Here is a 22,624-nt window from a genome sequence, read left to right as displayed (position 1 = left end):
AACTACAGTCTGCCATCTTTGATTGTGCGACAGGCCGCGGCGCGAGCGGGGCCTCACTCAACTAGAAAAACGGTCTGGCACGAGATAACGGGTGAGGAGAGACACGGAACCACGGGACGATTGCGTACCGGTTCCCGCAGTAACGGCCGAACGGACAAGAATAGACGGCGGATTAAAAACGGCGCAGAACACGTAAAACAGTAGCCGCGCATGTGGAGAGCGGTTTGCTGGCAGCTAACGAGCAAAGTAGCTAACCATCGTTAGCTGAACTGGGTTAGCGGGGTAGCCAGCTTTTGTAATCCGCCGGCCAGACACATATTCGTCCACCGCAAACCAGGCCGACACCGGGTTCCAAGTCAGGCCACACAACAGCCGAGAGGACAAAGAAGGCACCGGCGGTGGCAGGTGGGTCAGCATGTCATGCAAGCGGAACATTTGAAGTTTTGCCCAGTCGCTGATGTGTTGTGTTCACACAGCGCTAGCTGATTAGCATGTTTGGCCACTGAAGGGCTGAAAGTGGATGTGATGGCGACTAGTGAGAAACGAAACTATGCTAAACGATGCAAGCTGGCGGCCTGATCTCTAACAGCACCATGTTTCATCAGTGTGTGCGTTGCTGGATAGATTATCATGTTAGCATTTCAGCGTGTAACTTTTGCCTTATGAAAACGTTATTTGAGCCCAGTCTGGTTGAGTTCCGGGCGAAAAGGGCCTCTACTCCCTGCCGGTATGAGCCACCCAGCCCACCAGTAGTTTGACTCATGAAGAAGGATGGCCTGCAGACTCATCAATGGCAGTGATTTACAGAAACAGTACGACATTATACATTTGGCTGTCATCTCATCTGAACTGGACTGAAATCCTGCGATGCATTTTGATTTATTCGTGTTAGTCTCAGCGTTAAATCCTGTGCACAGATTAGCACATTGGCTTCCTTCTCAGTCATGACATCTTCCAGATCCAACAAACGTGGTTATAAATGAGCACATTATCGTTGTGTGAGTGTGCGCATGTGAGAGTTTGGCGGGGTTTGATGTGAAAAACTCATAATGATTCATAAACTCAATTTGTACATGTGGAAACCACCTGGGGGGATTATTAGTAGGCAACATGGTATTGTTCCTCTAGATGCTTCCATGATTGGAAAGGGGTGTGCATCTGATTAGGTTGTGGGAGGCCATTCAGACACATATTGATTTGAGTAGTACTTATTGATTTACCATTCAGCAATATGGCCAGATCAGAGATCTGAAGATGATGCTGTAGATGGGGGTATCTTTTTGACTGATGTAAAGAAAAAACAGATGCAAGTGAATTTTCTATTGTGATCTTCTTCTCAGAACTTTAACATAGATTGTTATCAAACTTTGCCTTTTATGCACTGTGTCGGTTAATCCCCCAAAGTGTTCCCATGTGTGTGCTTCAATCTGCCATTTGCAGTAACAAATGTTTCATTTGGGCGTTGAATTCGAGCACTTTAGTGCCCGATGAGCAAAAGCACAGCCACCCTCCCCTTGCTTGTGTGCTTGATGAAATTGGCCACAGCTCCCAAGGGAGACTGTCTCAGTGGTATTGATGGTCTGGTGTTGGAGAACCACAATAATCTTAAATGGTTTCCAATCCTCATCTTTTTTTCCATGCCTTTTGTTCATTTGGCTAAAAACAGTAAGCCAGTGCAGAAATGTTAGAAGAAGCTCTTTGCACTGAGCAAAGTGAGGATTAATTGGTAGATCTTTCATGTGCTAATCAGTTCAACTAGAGATTTCGGACCAGAGTTTTTCACTGGAAACAGCATTACACTGCAGCACAATAGGGAGAGTGAAGAACAAGCCTGCTCTTCCAGCACCCATCATTTAGGCCATCAGCATGACTTCTTGTTCTGTGACTTCACTGTTGCATTAGACAGGCTGTTCCCTGACCCGCTGTAGACAAAAGAATGGGGTGCACAAGCACTGCAGGTAAGTCATCTGACCTTACCGGCAGGTTGAACCTGGAAACACCTCTACAATGTTGAAGAGTCAGAATGTGCTGCTGGGGCACTAACTTTTTGTGTTCCCTTTTCATTTGCCGCAAGGCTTGTATTTCCTTGATGCTATTAGACTCCCAAGTGAGCATGAGCAACCATTCCTCTGTTAAAGTGAACATGACAAAAGTGACAAAAGCTGAATGCTTGATTTCTTACTGCTAAGTATCATCCACAGGACAGGAAAGCACTAGCAAGACAGTTTGACAGATGGAAAATGTCAGTAGAAATTCATTAGAGAGCCAAAATCGGAGGAACCTTCGAAACACATGCACACATACACACAAGTAAACTAGTTCTTGTCTAGTGGAAAGACAAATATGTTGTGAGTATAACAAAAGGGAGGAAGAGGGCTTGCCTTGATGGATGGACTGCAGGGCTTTTCTCAAGGATCTGTTTCAGCCTAGCCAGCTGGTGGTGTTGGAGGAGAAACATTTCGGCTGAAAAAGCCCAAATTTGGTGGCCCCTGCCACATTGTAACGCCACTATTCCATCGTATGCTCTTATCTTAGTTATTGTGTATTGTGATGAATTTGCCCCCCACAGTTATAAACATGTAGTGAGTTATTGTAAGGCAGAATTAGTCTTCCTGTGTGTTTTAGCCCGCACTGCCTGCAAATGGCTGTTAATATTTAAAACTACACCTAATCCTGACTGCTCAGAAGTTTTGTAAGTAATAATCATTAACCCTTATAAATTGCTTTTATTCATTGACACCTAAGCCTTTTACTTTGACAATATTGCCTGTTTTAGTGTGTGTTTGTAATGCATCTTTGAGATGGCTATGCTGTGAAAAGCACTGTATAACTAATAATTAATCTGTTCATTCATTAAGCCCATAAATGTCTTTTTAATGTTTACTGCGCAGCCATCAATTAGCTGCCAGCAGTGTTTTCTGAAATGGCCCATCTAATGAGGATGTATCAGCATAGCGGATCACAGCTTGTTTATCAAAACTATTTCATTAGAATCAGAAATTAATATAATAAAACGGCTGGACTTAAAAGTGTAGTAGCCTGTTTGGCCGACAGTTGGTGCTTATGAAAAGCTGTGGGACTGTGGTGCAGAAGTAGCTGCAGGGGTGCAGGGTCATGCTGGAGGTTGGGCAGAGCTGATTGAGGCCAGGGAGGAGGGATGCTATTGTGTGCTTGGGAGGTAAATCCGATGTCTTTTTCTGACAGTCTCTTTATACAACCATCTGAAAAAAGTCCTGGGTCCCTCCAGTTCATCCTCACTGAATGTGTGTTGATAGTTAAAGAGATGAGGATTGTACACTGACTTGACACTTATGTGAGGAGGACTCATCCCCAGGTGACTTTGCCCCCAAGGGTTCTCCTGTGGTATCATTGACATTGATCAAGTAACGTAATTTGTCTTCTGTGCTCAGAGGAAGTAGGACTGTTGTCATTTGTGCCGATTGGCCTCTTATAGGATACACATCCTCATACATCCCTTATCCCTCCGCCCATCCTCTGCTCCACACTCCTTCAACTGAGCTATATTTCTCGTCTGTGGGGTTTCTCAAGATTCAGTCTTGACACCTGTACCTGGTTGAGGACTCTTTAAAACCCTCTGATTTGGTTCAGAGAGACCCTCAATAGCCAAGAGAGGGTGAAGCTCCTCCACTGTTTTGCTAGACCCACCAATTTACACAGTGCTTTATAATGAAAGGCTTGTGGTCCATTGAAATCGTCTTGCCTTCCCACCTCCTCCCAAGCATCTCTGCTGAACATGACCAAATTGTACTCGAAACGCTGATTTATAATGACGATAAATACAACCGTTTCACTTGTCAGTTCCTCATAAATTGTATTCCGCTGATCTGTGAGCTGTCTGCTCTGCCAAATTTAGAAGCCACACTCAGTCTGGTCCTCAACTTCAGCTTCAGCCAGATCATTTTTGTGCCTTTATTCTTCCGTAGTACGCACAGCATACAAATCAACAAGCATTTGTTCAAAGGACTCGAAAGTGCACACGTTTGTGACAGCGCTTAGATGAGGACTAGTTGTAGGCATAAAAGACTGCAACAAGACCAGTGAAAACACTAATCACAGTATGTGGTGTCACCTCTTCGAATGTTAAAGTCTCTTGTCCGTGCCAAGCTTTAGTGTTTTGTTTCTGGAAGAACCATTTTCAGACAGCTGGAGAGCGTATCTGCAGATTCTTGGGCCCTGAGCCTCAATTGTAGTAATGCATCAAAGTGTCACCATTCCTCAGCCTTCAGTGATCCACAACCACAGCCAGAACTAGAAAAATGAGGAAGAAAGCAGTAAGAGTGTTGTGTAGCTCGCACTGTCCCATTGCATTGTTACTCATTTGAAGAGGCGCACTGAAGCTACGTGTTGCACCCTGTACTTTTAATGGACACTGAGCTTTATTTATAGATCTGTCCATCTCTGATTAATAATGGTTCAGCCATGATCCCTCTCAAAGCCCCATTTACAATGTGATTAAATTGGATGGTACTACTAAAAAGGCACATCCTGTTTGTATGTGTTTCACTGTATTCCGCCTGTTTTTGTGTGTTTATAACAAGTATTGCTTCCGTTTGTATTCCTCACGGTTCTGCATTGTATTGTGCACACTGCCAGTGATAGAATGGGATTTGGGATTTGTACTGAGTCATGTATGCTGTGATGAAGGTCTGAAGTGAAATACTGCGTAGATCAGTGTGCAGAGACACCTGCAGCAGAGGCACAGAAACACTTTGACACCCGAGTGTAAACATGCACTAACACCAGTACTTTCTTAACTGACACCAGTCATGTACCAAGCATCTATTCAGGTTCTGATTGAATTGTGCTTGCAGAGCTTTGTGTTTCTTCACATTTGCAATTACAGTACCTAATTTTTCGCAGCCTGTTTCACTGACATGGTTTGGGCCGTCATTGCATTTAACGTTATTTTGCAAAATAAGCACCAGGTTGTCTTTAAGCTAAAGGACTTTTCCTTTAAGTGGATGTCCCTTTTGCAAACTGTTCCAAGGCCAAGTTGCAGATAGAGACTGAGCTCATCAGAGCTGTCAGCTCCCCCCAACACACACCAGCTCGCTCACACCTAACCACACACACTCACAGACACTGTTCCACCACTGCTCCGTTAATAATAAATGACCTCTGTGTGACTTAGGAAAGACATTGCAGCCCCAAACATGCTGTCTCTCTCTTCGTAGTACTGCTCACTCTAATTCAGTTCTGGCCGTGTTTCTTGCCGCCCCTCCAAGTATCCTAAATCCTGCTCCGTTTGCCTTCAGTGCCCCCCACCTGTCAGTATGACTTGCTGCTTTCTTATATTGCCTTCACACTGCATATAAAATTAAAATTGGTGTTTTGTCACTGGTAATTTTTTGGTTTTGTTTTGCCTGTGCACGACATATCCTTAATTGAAACAAACAAAGGTCAGAAAAGGTTTGTGCTTTATATCATTGATATTTATTCATTAAAAAAGAAAAACATGGGAGCACCCCTGGTCCTATAGATTGGCTCGAATCATTTCTGTTCAGACAATATAGTGGATTTGCAACTAAAGTCATGCATTAGACTTGACACTAGACCAGACATTAAGTGGATCAAGTGTTGGACAGACAAAATATTTCACTGTTCAAATTGTCTTTTTCCAATTCAGTAGACATCCCCCAACCTTTCCTTATACTAACTCCCATTTCCTATACCATCTGGTGTCCACGAATGGTCCAGTTGTGACCCCTAATACATTTTTGTGTCTAAGTGATTGTCGTGGTTTGTTGTGATTTTGGACACGTGATTATTGCAGTTTGTGCTCTTGTGTCCAGAGCCACACCTCTAACTTTTGCGGTGCTTTCATTTTCCTCTCACCCTTGTCTACAGGAGGCTGGTTCTGGGGGCGAGGCCAAAGGACCAGACTCAATGAGTTTCCAGCGAAATGTCCGAGAAGTCAGGGCAGAGCACCAAGGCAAAGGATGGCAAAACAAAGTATGCAACCCTTAGCCTCTTCAATACCTACAAGGGCAAATCTCTGGAAACCCAGAAAACTGCAGGTAAGCCCCTGTAATAGAAACATTAATAATTATCAAGTTCTTACCCCGAAGTTCTTAAAAACCCCAATCTTGCTCTCCTCCAACAAATGTTTCTTCATCCCAGTGGCTGCCAGACATGGGCTCCAAAGTTTGGGCAAAGTTGCTGTCAGCCGGCGCATGCCCCCTCCGGCCAACCTGCCCAGCCTGAAGGCAGAGAACAAGGGAAACGACCCCAACGTCAACATTGTCCCCAAAGACGGTAGTGGCTGGGCATCTCGAACTGAGGCAGGGGAAGAGAGGTGAATATCATTAGCTTGTGCATGTGTGTATAAATATTAAATGCATACACAAACTGAAACTGAGCACTGTCCAGTCAGAGGAGGAGGAGGGTTCTGTCATCCACGTTTCAAATTATGAATTTTTTTGTAAATGCTATCCTGTTTTATGTGCCACAGGCAACAGGAGACGCCCCCACCCCAGAACAAAGCAGCAGTGCTCCAGCCACCAGAGCTTTCTGTTGGGGCCAGCCGCTCCTGGGCCAACAACAAGCAGGCACAGCTAGACGGTAAATATGCTCCACACTGGCTCCCCAAGTGTTACACCTACTCATAAAACATAGATTACCTATGTTGTAGGCCCATGGTCCTACAGCACTCAACCGTTACAGTCTACATTGAATGCAGACCATTTGATCTCTACTAAATGTGATGTTGGGTTGGAAGGGGGTGCTGTACTCCAGCTGAGGATTAGGCCTTTCACTTCTTCTCTGTAAGTCACTGTATTGTACTCACTCTTGTGATTTTTATGCATTTATAATGATGTGCATGCATATTTTACAGGGGCTCCTCGTGTGAGCAGCCAATTTCACCAGGAGTTTCCCAGCTTGCAGGCAGCTGGCGAAGGGGAGAAAGGGGAGGGTCAAGAGGAGGAGCCTTATGGACCAGGGCCCAGCCTCAGACCTCAAAGTACGGCCATACTCATGCACATAAACATCATTCAGTGTTCACTGATTGCTTTCTGTTTGGCGTTCAGGAACCACATGCTTCCTGACTGTAAGTCAAGTCAAACAATAGATATATCTCTTCCTTCTGTCTCCTTAGATGTTGGCAGTTGGCGTGAGGGTGGAGGCAGGAATTTGAACACTGCACCCAGCCCCCCTGAGATGGATAACAGGGCTCCGGAGGAGGGTAGTACGGGCCTTGGTACCTCTACACCACCAGGGGAAGCTGATGAGCCTGCGCGAAACATAACCACTGATGGTCAGAGGGAGAAGAGGGATGGCAGGGAAAGGTTGCCCCCCTCTGGCCCTCCTCAGCCTAAACTTAACGGGGGGCAGCAGCCTCCTGCTGGGGTGCCAACTCACTTCGACCCTGCTTTCCGGAGCATGATGCCACCCTACGTAAGTTTGAGATTCTGGACAGACCACATTCACATATCAGAGTTACAGTATCTAGTCACAGTGTTAATCCCTCCTTGACCCAGTGTGATGATTACTGTGTCTGTTTTTTAGATGTTCCACGCCTATCCTCAAATGTCTTTTGGCCCAGGGCAAGGAAACTTCAGATACCCTGTACAACAAGATGGAGCAAAGTGAGTTCACACCTTAAAGGCTAGGTCCTAGATCCCTGGGTTGAAGCAAAATGAAAGATACATTATTGATTATATTTCTTGATTATTCTCTGGATTCTTCCGTGAATAAAACAGTTAAAGGTGATTTTAATTTTCCATGTCAGCTGGGTAAACACTAGCTTTCCTAAACAAGTGTCCTGAAGAACAACTATAAGATGTTGTAAGATGACACAGAAGCACATATTCTTCATATCTGTTCAAAAGGAATCTTGTACGTTTTTGGCATGATACTATATCGTAGTACCTTGTATAGCAGGGTTGGGGAATCTTTTTCCTGTCAAGGGCCATTTCAGTTTTTAGAACATTGTTCAAGGGGCATACTGAATTATTGAACACATATCACACTAACCTCTGTGATGACTGGAACTGCTTCTCTTCGCTGAGGTGTTTGATGTCAGATGGTGTGATGATGATGCTGCTACACACAGCTGGTTTCCCAGGGTTGGGTCTCTTAGTCTTCACCAGAAATGAGCCTTTACAATAGCCAGATTTGAACCCTTTATCTCCTTGAATTATTATCGAGATGAACTGACACCTTGGAATAATATTACTTAGTCAGCCCCAGTCCTAGCAGCTGTGCAGCGGCAACAAGACACTCCTTCACAAATTCTCTCTCTGAACAAGGTTTTGGCTTCATAGCTGTTATCTCGCTCTCCGTCAGGATGCGTTTTTGTGAAAGCTTCTTGTTGGTCTGCCGAAGAGCATTAACTGGTTTGCCTTTTAGTTTAACAAAAAAAATGGTGCATTGACACGATATCAGACACTACTTGCTTGTTATTTTCAGCAGCCATTTAGAAAAATGTGTCTGCCATTTTACACTACTCTTTTTTTTTTTGTCACAGAAAAGTCAGTACTTTTTTCTTTTTATGAATTGCCTCGCGAGCCAGATCAAACGGTACATGGCCTGGAGACCAGAGGTTCCCCACCCCTGTTGCATAGAGTTCGTCAGAGAAAAAAGTTAATGTGCTTGACCAGGTCCTGTAATTAACTTCACTCTCCCTTTCTCTCTGTTGGGTGTTCAGGGGTCCTCGTGCAGCACGACCCCAGCAGGCTCCCCCTCAGTCCTGGCTCCAGGACCCAGACAGACCCTCTATCGTCAGCGCAACAGAACTGAAAGAGCTAGACAACTTAGACACTGATGCTGATGAGGGCTGGGCAGGTTAGTACCTACATGTTAGCCTTGAACTATAGTATTTAAGTACACAGTCGAAAAAGGACATTTCACAGTAGTTCTAGTATCTTATCAATCCTGTCCGTTCTGCAATCCAGGAGCTCAGATGGAGGTGGACTACACTGAGAAATTAAACTTCAGTGATGATGAGGAGAACCAAGCTGCTAAAGACAAGAGAGAAAACTGGTGAGTATTTTGATTTAAACTTCTCAACACTCGCATTTTAGCTTCTGTGCTTCACTACTGTAGAATCAGAGGAGTGCCATAAATGCTTTGATTATTTTCTTACCCTGCAGAAATCATTAAATGCATTTAAAGTCAACTTTTGGACATTTGAAAAATTTAGATTGTTGTCTAAAGTTACCCTACCAGTGCATACTTACTAAAAACTACAAAAAAATCATTTTTACTTGAAAATCTATTACGGTGAAGTTAGACAACAAAAAAATGTAATCCTTTGCAAGTTGATTTTCATATTATACTTTTACTTTCATATACACAAATGAACAGAGAGGTGTGGTATGCAACAAAACATCAATGCGAAAACAAAGAAGAGAAATCCACCTCCCCATGGCATGCCTTGAAACATGGCTGACAGTAATGTGAAATATGTGATTTGTGTTCGTATCAAAGCCAAATTGTGTCCAGTGAGAGCACTTGTAATGAGGTTTTGATGTGCAGTCTGAGCTTGCAGTGAGTGCCTTAGGAGAGCTAGCTTACTGAGATGGTTGTCCGCTGAAGTAACCTCTGATGTTTAGAGTTTTTTTTTACTTAACTTAACTATATTAATGTTGTTTTCAGGGAGTGGATGGGTAAAGTGGAGCGTATAAGATCTCGGCCGTCGGACAGCCAGGAGGGCTGGAAGGAGGGGTCTGAGGACCGTGGGAGCAGTAAAGCTGCATGGGCTGACACTGTGGATCCCAGAGCGCCATCACCTGGCAGTATGGGGCAGTACAATAAGTCAGCTGCTCCTCAGGACTATCAGGTAAAGCTAAATATGCATTACACAAGCCTCCCATCATGTGTGCAGTCTTTTAACAGCAGCCTACTGACTCTCCATCTGTCCTAATTTCTCTATTCTCCAGGGGGGCAGTCGCTCTGTTGGTGGCGGAGCACCACGTGCGAGCAAGCCACAGGCTGCAGCACCACCTGGTGCTGAGGAGGACTCTGAGGCCTGGCGACAGAAGCGCAAGAAGCCTGCAGAAATTTCAGAAGCTGTGGAACGAGCCAGACGGAGGAGAGAGGAAGAAGAAAGGCGCATGGAAGAACAACGGCTCGCTGCCTGTGCTGAAAAACTTAAACGTCTCAATGAAAAACACCGGCAGGCAACTGAGGGCAAATCTGCCCCTGCTCAGACCACCAATGACGATGCAGGAGTGGCTCATGAGGAATCCTCCTCATCAGCTCCTGCTCCTGTATCCAGTCCTGTACCTTCAATCCCAGTTTCACAATCACAGCCGCCAATCATGCAAGCTCCTCTACCTGAGAGGGTGGATCGAGACGGGGAGAGGATGGAGCGTGAACGAGAGCGAGTAGAACCAATTGTAGAGGAGGAGGTTCACTTGCCTCGTCAGCCTAGCCCCCCTGTCCAGAGACCTGTGACCATAGCTCCTGAGCCTCAGAGTGAAGGAGAGAGCTCCTTGGTTGAGGTCGGCCCCCTGATGGAGGAGAACCAGGCTGACCGGACAACAGTGCCTATACGAGACTATTTCAACATAGAAGACAGCAGAGGTTAGCTATGCCAGAGCAGTTTATCAAAGCTGCATGTAAAACATCATTGTACAGCTGCAACTGATGCGAGTACTGTTGATTTCGTTTTCTTGCAGTGGATGAGCCCCACCTGTCTATGCCGCACATGGACACCCCCAGTGGTGAGGAGGTCCCTGTGGCACCACCGCAACTGGAAGGAGAAGCGGCAGCTGCTATGCGTCCCTCTCTCACCTCAGGCTACTCCAAACAGTTTCAGAAGTCTTTGCCACCTCGTTTCCTCAGACAGCAGGTAAAGATGTCCACTGCTTGGCTTCTAGGTAATGGCTGGTTAAATCATAATATGTGGGTGTGTCAGGGACTACTGGGCTACTTTCCCAACTGTCCACCAAAAGGGGATGCACCTAATATAATACATAAGCATATTGGCGCCATCACTGTGCAAACACCTAGGCTTTGATTGGACGATATGGTGATGACATTGACACAAAATGGTGATTACTGATCACATTTTCTTTGTTGCTGTTCCTCAGGAGCAGATGAAGCAGCAACAATGGCAACAACAGCAACAGCAGAGTGGAGGCTCCGTGTCCCCATCAGGTGGTGGTGGAGTTCCAGCTACCCAACAGCAGCAGCAACAGCAGCACCGCTCCATGTATCAACCTATGGGCCCCCATCACCAGCACCTGGCCTCCATGGGGTTTGACCCCCGCTGGCTCATGATGCAGTCCTACATGGACCCCCGCATGATGTCAGGACGTCCTCCCATGGACATGCCAACTAACATTCACCCTGGTAGGGAGTTATGTGGAATAGCAATGGAGAATGAATGTCTTTGTTTGTGCTTTATGCACTGAAAAGCTGACAGATGTTCCAGACAGCCTGTTTGAAGCCGTTCTGTTTTGTCCTCTCCAGGGAGGATGCCTCCTAAGCAGATCGTGCGCAGAGAGCCTGGTGACAACTCCAGCTCCAGCTCGGACTCCTTTGACCACTTGACTCGACCAATTCGTGACCACGGTCTGCCCTCAGATTCACGGATGGTATGGGGATCGGACCCATACCCACAGTCAGAGCCATTGCCATCTGTTACTCCTCCAAAAGGGCGAGATGATAACAAGGAGCCAAGGTTTGTATGTATGAATGAATAAGTTAATTAAAACATATAATTTTAGCTCATGAAACAATAAAAATAATTGTTTCTCTGCAGGATCGACTCGGGTTTGGATCTGGACAGGGGTCTCCCAGCTATGTATTCCCAGGAACACAGTGCAGTGGACTCACATAAAAGTAACTTTTTCCAGGACCCTTCAGAGTCCCTGTCAGCATTTACCCAGGGCCCAGAGGATACATCAGGGCCTCTAGACAGGGTCCCCGTAGGCCCAGCGTTTGATACTGAGGAGTCAGGGCTACCCAGTGGGGAAGAGGTTGAAGCTCTTGGTCAAGCTATGCTCCAGAGGAGTGTCTCCCAGGGCTCCAGCCACTCCCTCAAGCTGGATGAGCCCAGGTTTGATGGGCTACCCTTGGGAACAAAATCACTAGAACTACAGGACACAGGAGAACGGGCTGATGATAAGCCCCAGAATGACCTCTATCCCCAGGCTGCAGTGGCCAACAACAGGGCTACACCTCCTGCTGATGGATTACACAAACAAGAGAAGCTGCCTCTGCCAGCCCCTAACAAGCAGAAAACTGACCTTCGCTGGGGTGGGAGATCAGGAGCCGGGCGCAGAGAAGGACTGGGGGGAGACAGACCTGTCCGCAGGTCTGGCCCAATAAAGAAGCCTGTCTTAAGGGACATGAAAGAAGAGAGGGAGCAAAGAGAAGAGAGAGAAAAGCGTCACGAGAGAGGGGAAAGAGGAGACCGGTCCAAAAAGGATCAGTTGTCCAAAGCTCCTTCTGCAGCTGCTGCTGTGTCTGAGGGCTCAAGACCTCAGGGTGAGGGGAAGAGAGAAGCTGCTCCGGCTGAGGAAACACCAGCTCTCCATCAGAGAACCAGGGATTCCCTGCCTTCATCTGGGGCTCCAACCTCTTCCTCTCAGGAGGAGAAAGTAGACAAACCGCCCAGCAATGACAAACATCCCGAACCCAAACTGCCTTCCAGGAAAGAGTCCAATCTTCCTCCACGTGCTTACCGACGAGAGGAAAGAGAGAGGGAACGTGAGAGGGAGAAGGAAATGGACAAGGACAGAGAGAGAGAGTGGCCTGTTGACTCAAATTTCAAAGGACGTGGTCGAGGGGAGTATTACTCCAGAGGACGGAGCTACCGGGGGACTTACAGTGGCCGAGGCAGGGGGAGTCGTGGTCGAAGTCGTGCAGAATATCCTTACAGAGAGCCCCGATCACGCTCTGATTTGCCTTCTGCTGGAGGTGCTGCTGCCTTCCGCAACAGGGAGGAAAGTGAAACACGCAGCGAGAGCTCAGACTTTGAGGTTATACCAAAACGTAGACGGCGCCGTGGTTCGGACACAGATTCTGAAAGTGAAGGTGGGAGGGAGTCTGCTAGTGATACTGGACCCTCTGACCGTGAGCCTAGTACCAAACCTAGCCGTCCACTTAGACGAGAGCTCCCTGGGGAAGCCCGGTCTGGTGCCCACAAGCCAGGCTTTGGACCTCCTCACATGGGGGAAAAGGTTGGATCCAGAGGGGATGATGAAAGCAGGCCCAAGCCAGGATTCCTTCCTAAAGGAGAGCCTTCTCGGCGAGGAAGAGGAGGACTTTACAGTAGACGAGGCGGAGCAAGGGAACGCGGTGGCCCTCGCTCAGCCCCTCTTAGACGGCCAGCAGCTAGAGAGTCCTCCTCTCAGTGGCCCTCTAAACCCATGGAGACATTCAGGCCTGAGGACACAGAGTCCACATCAAGATATGACAATCCTCCCTCTGACCGACGGCCCCCTAAGTCTGATGGCAAGAAATTTGGGGATGGGGCTCCTCAGAGTAGTAGAGAAAGGCCTCGTCGTTCCAGACCAGCACGGCCCCCCAGGCAAGATAAACCTCCCCGCTTCAGGCGCTTGAAAGAGCGGGAGGCTGCAGTGTTAGCTAGTGGAGAGACAGCCCCAAGTCCCCCTGTCCCTCTACTCCCAGTGCCTGCTGCTGCTGTCCTGAGCTCTAGCTCTGCCCCTGCCCCAATCTCACTCTCCCCAACCCTGTCTAGAGCTCCAGGAACCCCTGTAACTGTGCCTGCGGAGGTGGCAGCCACCATGCCTGCAACGGACTTGCCTTCTCCTGTGGAAGCTCCCTTGCCTGAGACCAGCAGCCCCACCGTCACTGCAGTCGGTACCAAGTCCCCTGACTTATCCAACCAGAACTCTTCAGATCAAGCCAATGAGGAATGGGAAACTGCGTCTGAGAGCAGCGACTTCAACGAAAGGAGAGAGCGAGAGGAAAGGAAAGGAGCATTGGAGGCCGCTAACGAAGCAGCCACTGCGTCTGCCCCAGCACCTGTGCCCCCCCAGGGCTCTCTGACCCCCAGTAAAAGCCCTCCTGATGGAGGGGTGACTCCAAAACGTGACGGGGCTCCTGCAGCCAAGAGGAGTTTCTCGAGCCAAAGGCCTACAGAGAGACAGAATCGTAGAGGCAACAGTGGAGCCAAACCAGGCCGGAGTTACACAGGGGGCAAGGGGGAGCGGAGGGGAGGGGCCAAAGCCGGCCGTAAAGGGTGAGTTTGAACAATCAGGCTTTGTTTGTTGTTAAGCATTTATTTTGTCTGCTTACATTAACACTTGCACAATGAAGTTGACTCAGTGAGCAGTGGGCGGTAGAATAACACCGCAGGTTTATTCACACACAATAAACCTTTTGTGTGCTATTCTTCCGGATTAATAGTGGCGTTGCAGAACACTATTGCAGGATCTACATATTTCAGTAAATTGTTGCTATTGCCTGTCTTAATTTGGTGTAAAGATAACATTAAAGTATGGCATCACTGTGGTGGTATTTTTATATTCTTACTGGACATTGGTTCGCAATTGATGGAGAACATAGTAGAGCGTTTTCTGCGTTCATCAAGTACATCACCACTCTAGCTGTCTAGTGTCTTTTTTGTCAACTTCTGCTTCAGTGAATGGAGGGTGCTAAACTATATGCATAATTCTTGGCTTGCAAATGAGATTTATTTGCACAAATCTCATGTCATTGCCTTTTTGATTTACATGTGAGCATTGTTAGTGTCCCAGGTTTTCACCACCACGCTGGTGCTGTCAGCAACTACATTTTTCTCATTGTCTTCAACATGTTTCTTTAAATCAAACAGCCCTGCAGCCCAGCAGAACTCAGAGGCGACGGCAGCAGCAGCTGGTGGAGCAGCCCAGAGGTCCACAAAAGAGCAGTCTGCCCGTCGCAAAGATGAGGCCAAACAGGCCGCCAAGAAGCCCAAGGAGAATGCTCTTTCTCAGTTTGATCTGAACAATTATGCCAGTAAGTAAAAACATTGATACTCTGACACTTAAGACGAACGTTAAATGTTTATTGGGACCAAAAGCAAAGAGATGCTGCTGGGTGCTACTTTATGCACCAGCAGTGGTTATTTATTTTCTGATTTATTTATGTAGGGTTACAAATTTTTGTTCTCTCCCAGAAATAAGGAGATGTTGCTATCTGCTGTTAAATGCTGTTGTGCATTATAAATCATGGGTTTTTTTTTTGTCCCTGCACTGTAGGTGTCGTGATCATTGATGACCACCCAGAGGTCACCACCACAGAGGACCCACAGTCCAGCACCAATGATGACGGCTTCACAGAGGTGGTCTCCCGTAAGCAGCAAAAACGCCTGCAGGACGAAGAGAAACGGAAAAAGGAAGAGCAGACTACTCAAGTAAGAGCCATAGCCTGTGTTACATTGTTTAAAATATGTTTCCTAAAGCAGCAGTGCTTTACTGTGGTGATAATGAGCTGTACCTCTTTGATACAGTATTACCTCTGTTGATACAGTGTACTGTAATAATGCTTCTTATACTCCACAGAACTGGAGTAAAAAAGGCTCTGGTGAGAAGGGCAGAGGGGGTGGAGGAAAGCTGCCACCAAGATTTGCTAAAAAACAGTCGTCGCAACAACAGCAGCAGCAGCAACAACAACAACAACAACAACAGCAGCAGCAACAGTCCTCACAGCCTCAGCCTCCTGTAGCCTCCACACCTCAAACCCAACAGCAGCCTCCTATTCCTGCTCCCCAGCATCCTCACCTTGCCCCGTCCCAGCCCGCTGCATCCCCTCAGACTCTGGAAGGAACCGTGGCTCCTCTGCCCACCATCCCCCCTGCCACTGTGGACTTTACCTCAAAGAGCCTCCCCCCGGCACCTGCGCAGACACACAGCACTCTAGGTACAGAACTGTGGGAGAACAAGGTAGCGGGCTCCACCGTCCTTCCTGACGTCAAGAAGCGTGAGTGGCTACATCAGTTCTTGTTCAAAATGTCCTAAATTTGTCTTGACTCTAGATCTTGAGATGCAGAAGTGAATTTATCAGCAAGCTCTTGTCTAAGATATGTATTATGTATATTCCAGTTGGTCCAATCAGCCCTCCCCAGCCACCTTCTGTGAGTGCCTGGAACAAACCTCTTACCTCCTTTACTGGCACGGTCTCCTCTGAGGTATGTTAAAAATACCCATCTTACCTATTGTCCATCTTTTGTTGAATGCTCCTTCTGATGCCTTTGATGGGATAAACTGTGAAAAAAAAAATGTGTTTTTGTTTCAGGGTGTGAAGCCTGGATCAGAGGGCAGTGTTGAATTGGCAATAGACAGTATTCAGTTTGGAGCACCATCGTCTGCAGGCAGCACTGACAGTGATGGAGTTCCAGCGTTGCTAGAAACTGGCTCTGAAAACAAACTACCTGCTCCCAAAGAACAGAGACAGAAACAACCTCGAGCTGGACCAATCAAAACACAGAAGGTAGCTTTGTGGTGGTCAAAACTCAAACGGCAGAGTCCTATTAATTCTGTAAAAACTCCACTCTAATGTAAATGTTTAATCCCTCCCCAGCTTCCCGAAATGGAACCAGTGGAAACCAAGGAGTACAAGCCAGGTCCCATCGGCAAAGAGCGCTCTCTGAAGAACCGCAAGGCCAAAGACGCACGTGGAGGTGAAGGCGAGGGGCTGGAGGGTGGAGTCCCTGGGGGGGTCGTCAGTAGAGCCACAGACTCCAGTCCTCCCACCAGTGACACCACAGTACCAGAGCTGGGAGGAGACATCGAGGGCATGATCACAGTCCCCTCAGCAGAGTACAACAGTAACTCGAAGGTATATCGCTGTCACATAACCTCACAGCTTTTTTTTTTTTTTTTTAAAGTGAGTCATGTGAACCGAGTCATAGATGTTTTTCTAACTCCACTTCATGTACTTATGTCTATTCCTCTCAGGAGTCCGTCACAGACTACACCACCCCCTCCTCCTCGCTGGCTGACAGTGTCCCCACAGGAGGGAACAAAATGGAAGAGAGTTTGGTGGCAAATGTGAGTGCTCATCCTTACACTGGCTTACAGTTTCCAATCTGAAGAGATCACACATTTGGGGCTGGCAGTTGTTTTGAGATGGCAGTATTCAAACACTGAATTTGGGGCTTTTTGATGTGTTTCAGGTGGCACTACCTCACTCATTGCCCCTCCCTCGACGAGAGACCCTGCAGCAGAGCTCCAGCCTCAGCACCGTCTCTCCTGCTACTGTCGATCTAACGCTGAAGGTACACAGTTCAGGAAACTCCAGCACCACTCTCTCAAAGAAATGCCTCCGTGTGGAGTGTCGGTGAAACATTACCTGAGCGCTCATTTATTTGCATCTCCTCCTCAGATGGAATCGGCTCGTAAAGCATGGGAGAACTCCCCCAGTCTGGAGAAGAATTCTCCGGTCACCTCCTCCTCCTCCCCAATCACCTCCTGTGCATCCTCGTACTCCACGTTCTCCTCAGCCTCCATGCCGCAGATCCCTGTGGCCTCTGTTACCCCCAGCACCTCGCTGTCAGGTAACATCTACTGCATACCTCCAACAGTATTGTTGGTCTGACTCTGTACAGCAGACGGACTCGCCTGTGTGTTTGTTTTGGGATTCTGTGCATCATCCAGGCATCCTTTACGATATCTCATTCGCCATGTCTTTATCTCCACCATGCAGGTTCTGGTACCTACACGACGTCATCCCTCAGCACCAAGACCACCACAGCCTCTGACCCTCCTAACATCTGTAAGGTGAAGCCCCAGCAGCTGCAGGGTGGAAGTCTGTCCTCCAGCAGTAGCAGTAGTAGCAGCAGCTTCTCCCAGTTGGGCTGCGTGCCTCCCCTCCTGCCCCAGCAGCAGCAGACCCCACAGGTGTACGTCTCTCAGTCTGCAGCAGGTGAGTGAGTTCCAACAAACATTGGCTGCTTCGAAACAAGGGTTTTGAAGTGCAAATTGTTTGTTCTTGAACATATATATGTTTTTAATATCAAATTAGAACGCAAACTGTTTTTCATCCGTAGCAGTTCGGTTTCATTGTTGAAGACTTGTTCATATCTGCCAATGATCTCTAATATTTAATCCCTTGTGGTCTCAGGTTCTGCAGCTCAGATTCCAGCCTTCTACATGGACACTAGCCACCTCTTCAGTACCCCCCACCCTCGCTTGGCACCTCCCTCCCTGGCGCAGCAGCAAGGCTTCCAGCCCGGCCTCTCGCAGGTAGGGTTTTCTGTGGGTCAGTAACGTGCTCCAGGAATGTTTTTAACTGCTGAAGGTGTAACCGCCCGTCTGTGTTTCTCCGCCTTATAGCCGACAGCAGTGCAGCAGATTCCCATCCCTATTTATGCTCCACTGCAAGGTCAGCCACAACACCAACACACACACCAGGCGCAGCTAGGACTCAGCACTGGTCCTCCCGTCTCGCAGCCACAGGACCTGTTCAGCTCCTCTCTGCAGCCTTACAGGTAAGACACAGCACCGCAGGTATTCTGTTCACTGCTCTAAAACATTACAGAAACATGCAGTACTGTGCGAGCTCTGTCATCTGATCCTGTTTCCTGATCTGTCCTCTGTCAGGTCTCAGCAGGCGTTCATGCAGAGCAGCCTGTCACAGCCCTCCATGATGCTGTCGGGACCGTCCCTGCATAGCTACCCTGGCGTGCAGGCACCTGAGCTGGGCAAGCCTCAGTCTAATCTCGCCTATCAGCAGCCCTCCTCCACCCAGCACATTCCCATTCTGTTTGAGCCACAGCTCAACCAGCCCTCCGGCATGGGAGGCTCCCAGCTCATTGACACCCACCTGCTGCAGGTAACCAATCTGTTCACCAGAAATATTTCATTCTGCCTTACAGTATAGACATTTTGCCACAGTCTGTATTTTTTATGCATATATTCCATCTGACATGTTTGCATCTTTGGTTCAGGCTCGACAAGGCATGAATCAGCATTCAAACATGTACTCGGGGCAGGTGCAGCAACATGGCCAGAGTAGCTACTATAGCAACACTCAGTCGCCCAGTTCTGCAATGCAACAGGTAACGTACATACAAACATGATAATGGACACTTAATGTTTAGAAACCTCTTAGCTTTTCTGTCTTAACCAATCATCAAAATCCCAACTTTCTATGATTTCCTGTGGTGTGTGTGGTGTGTGTGTGGGGGGGCATTTTCTGTCCATTAACTGATTTTTTTTTCTCAGGCTGTAACATTTGCGCCTCTTTAATCTCTCTCCAGGTGACAGTCCCTCTGCCCAATTCCCAGTTGTCCCTGCCAAACTTTGGCTCAGGTGGAGGCCAGCCCCTCCTGGCGCTGCCGCCGACTCCTCCTCAAGCCCAGCCCCCCAACATCAACCGACAGCCCCCTGTCTCCCAGCCATACCGAGGCATCATGGGCCCCAACCACAGCATGATGCAGCCGCCCACTAGCAAGGTGCTGTAGTGAGTGCGTGTGTGGCTCTCAGACACACACACAGAGGCTGGGTTTGATTTTCAGAAGTGGAGCCTTGACAGTTTTTTGTGTTGACACTTTGCAGATGGACATGGATCTGAAACTATTTGGCAGCGGGATGGACGTGAAACCTGGAACCCCTCCCGTCAGTGCCAGGAGCACTACGCCCACCTCCAGCCCTTACAGGTACCACCACCAAATCGACACACACAGGAACCAAAACGCCACAGCAAGCAAAAGGTATTAAAAATAACAAAATATATGTGTTGACAAAGACCAAAGTCAACAATGCATTTGACCCATCACATCTCATTTTGTCATGCATGTTATTCACCTGATGTTATTGTTTGCCTCCTCTGCAGGGCCAGCTCCACCTCTCCTAGTAGCCAGTCCAGTAAGATGAACAGTATGCTGTACCAGAAGCAGTTTCAGCCCAGCTCTGCTGGCATGAGAATGACACAGCACTTCCCTGGCCAGTTCAACCCACAGGTAGAGGAACAGTCACACAGCCTCTGTGTTGTTTATGTTCATATAATTCACTGGTTATGAGCATGAAAGGCAACTTTCACGTCTTCATTTCAGATTCTGTCTCAGCCCAACATCGTCTCTCCTCTGGTTCGACCTCCTCACGCTAACTCCTTTGCTGGAGGTGTCCAGCGCTCACCCATGGGCCCCCCTATGTCACCCAATGTGGGCGGTGGTCTCATGCCCCATCCCCGACCTCAGCACCCACAGCACAGCCAGCACCCTCCCCGAGGACCTCCTGGACCCTCCCTTGCACCCAGAGGCACACAGGCGGCTCTGAAAGCTGAGCAGGACCTGAAGGTGTGGTTTCATATTTAATCTGCTGGGTCTGTGCACCTGTTTTATTAACTGGACCACCAGAGGGTGACTTTAATGTTTGCTCTATCGCTCTGTAGGCAAAGCAGCGGGCTGAGGTGCTCCAGTCCACTCACAAGTTCTTCTCAGAGCAGCAACAGCAGCAGCAGCAGCAGCAACAGCAACAGCAACAGCAGCAACTCAAGGCACCGCAAGTCAGCAAAGTGTCTCGGCTCGACCAGGGAGGAAAACCCCCTCTCGACACCTCGGCCCCAAACCACCAGGGAGGAGGCGACCGCTCGGATTCTGACAAGCCCCCCATCTCGACGGCCAAGCCCATACGGACTGGCCCCATAAAACCGCAGGCTATCAAACCAGAAGAGGGCAAGTAAAGAGCGGCCAACCCTCTTCAGACGACGATATGCATGGATGGAAGAGAGAGAGAATCTAGCCCCATTCACTCAGTCACCGCCTCATATCAGCCCTGGGGGACAGTGTGGGGGAGGAGGATGAGCCGAGATCCAGATGGTAGTGGTTACAGAGAGTAGGCACCGTCCTGCGTATACATAATCCTCTTCTTTCTTCCCCTGTCTTGTCCCACTGTAGGTGACGGCGTTTGAGTTGGATTCTTCCATCATATTTAGATGCCGATAAAATGGCCGCACAAGTTGTTCCATAGAAATCTACCGTGACGGTAGATAAGATGCGAGTCAGAGGAAGAGAATTGAGATGAAATTTGCTGCTGAGTTTGCCATTTTTATAGCTCCTGATTTCTGCTCCTTTATTTTATTTCTTTTCCCCAGTAGGATCACGCGTATTATAGGAGAAACGTGTTTTGTTAACGAAAGAATGAATCAGTTTTGTTTTTGTAGTCGAAACAATCTTGTTAAGGAGATGTCATTTAGTGAAGCACACTTTCTGTTGCCCACTCTCCCATCATAACTAATCCAGAGTTTTGTGCACGTGGAGTTGCACCACATTACCAAACACACGCACACACGCACACACACATTCACTCAACGGTTTCATCCACGGTTACCGCACAGACATGAAATCAGAAACTCTGTTGTCATTTTTGTTCATGGGTTGTTTTTGTTTTGTTTTGTTTTTTTTGTTTTGTTTTGTTTTACCAGAATGGAAATGTGAAAATTGCAGCAGTTAATTGAATTTAATGATTGATTTATTGATTAGTCTGCCTGTGAGCCTGTGCTCATGCCTTCTGCTCTCATCTCCTTGCCTGAGAATTATTGACGTGTTGGGGTGTGTGTGTCGGGTGTGTGTTTGTGGTATAAACAGGGGGAACGCTTGTAGCTGGACTCTCCTGTATATTTAGCCAAAGGTTAAAGCAGCGCAGCGATGATGTCACCGCCTTTTAGGATTGCTGTGGCCGTGGCAGCACAGTTTTGAGTGGGACTTCGAGGATTATATGGATGATGTATGATCACTGCTCGCAGTTTAGGGGCTACTGTCACACACCCTTTCACTGCTTTCACACCCATCTTTGCTGTCACACAAACACACACCTATACACACTTCACTGTAAAGCACCCAGACCTGCTGCTATTGACTGATTTCAGTGCCCTTAGCTAGAGTATAGCAGGATAGGGCGATTTAGAGGAATAGTTAACGGTGAGGAGTTGATTGTTGAAAACAGTAGAAAACTTTTAAGTGTGTCTTGTTCTTGTTCCCCCTCGTCGTGAGGGTCGACATACACAGAACGAGGAAAAAGAGATGACAGGAGAAGCCTCGTGTTCCGAAGGGTTTGGGCAGAAGGACACTTGTTGTTTTGTTGTCTTAACTGATGAGAGCAATCAGTGCTGTTTTCTGTCTCTGCCTCACCTCCGCTGGCTGTCCCACCCACAATGCTTTCATCTCGGGGTTGTGGCGACAAGGGTCCTTCAGATATGTACAGTAGTATGCACCCTGAGGTGAGGAGGGGTGTCCTCCTCACCTCAACCCTAGCCAGGGGAACAGTCCTTGCTTTGAAGGATGGATGAGGGGAGGGAGGGTAATGTTTTTTTTTTGTTTGTTTTCTTTTTTTTTTTTTCTTTTGTTGAACTTGTACAGGGGTTTCATCGCTGTATTAAAATATGTACGGTCTTATTTACATTCTCTCGGTTTGGTTACAGAAACTAATAAAAATAATATACTGTAAAGATGTTTTTCTGTGATGCCTGTTTTTTACTTGAAGACATTTGCTTTTGCCTACGTCTGACCACCAGGTGTCACTGTGACACTTAAAGGAGCATTTTGGGATGCTTAGGAAAGTAAATGGAGTAATGGTACCACATTCAGATAAGGTGCTATTGAATTGGGTTAATGAGGTGTAGGAAATGGCTTTATCAGTGCCTAGTAAGGGAGTTAATAGTGCTTTATTGATCAGTTATTAGCTGTTAGAGCAGTGTTTGGGTT

The 22,624-nt window shown here is 47.6% G+C and overlaps 1 protein-coding gene across 2 annotated transcripts; it reads left to right on the top strand.

Annotated features, from left to right (window-relative positions):
* prrc2c (proline-rich coiled-coil 2C) lies at positions 1 to 22,372 on the top strand. 2 transcript variants are annotated; one of them, XM_070960031.1, is made up of 34 exons: positions 1 to 405; positions 5,869 to 6,038; positions 6,142 to 6,316; positions 6,473 to 6,582; positions 6,857 to 6,982; positions 7,118 to 7,416; positions 7,528 to 7,607; positions 8,669 to 8,805; positions 8,916 to 9,003; positions 9,619 to 9,802; positions 9,903 to 10,548; positions 10,644 to 10,816; positions 11,058 to 11,319; positions 11,440 to 11,650; positions 11,732 to 14,179; positions 14,774 to 14,937; positions 15,180 to 15,334; positions 15,483 to 15,900; positions 16,023 to 16,108; positions 16,216 to 16,410; positions 16,501 to 16,758; positions 16,878 to 16,970; positions 17,096 to 17,197; positions 17,305 to 17,476; positions 17,626 to 17,844; positions 18,043 to 18,164; positions 18,255 to 18,409; positions 18,522 to 18,753; positions 18,869 to 18,979; positions 19,181 to 19,375; positions 19,479 to 19,579; positions 19,756 to 19,882; positions 19,976 to 20,218; positions 20,314 to 22,372. In XM_070960031.1, exons 2-34 carry the CDS (start codon positions 5,924 to 5,926, stop codon positions 20,602 to 20,604), a joined length of 8,493 nt encoding a protein of 2,830 aa, XP_070816132.1. In that variant the 5' UTR covers positions 1 to 405; positions 5,869 to 5,923; the 3' UTR covers positions 20,605 to 22,372. The 2 variants fall into 2 exon arrangements, with proteins under 2 accessions (XP_070816132.1, XP_070816131.1); XM_070960030.1 differs by having other exon boundaries at positions 19,479 to 19,633.
* The last annotated feature ends 252 nt before the right edge of the window (positions 22,373 to 22,624 follow it).

The sequence above is a fragment of the Chaetodon trifascialis genome, chromosome 4, assembly GCF_039877785.1.
Source record: "Chaetodon trifascialis isolate fChaTrf1 chromosome 4, fChaTrf1.hap1, whole genome shotgun sequence".
NCBI classification, from domain to species: domain Eukaryota; kingdom Metazoa; phylum Chordata; class Actinopteri; order Chaetodontiformes; family Chaetodontidae; genus Chaetodon; species Chaetodon trifascialis.
This window is presented reverse-complemented; position numbering and strand designations above follow the sequence as displayed.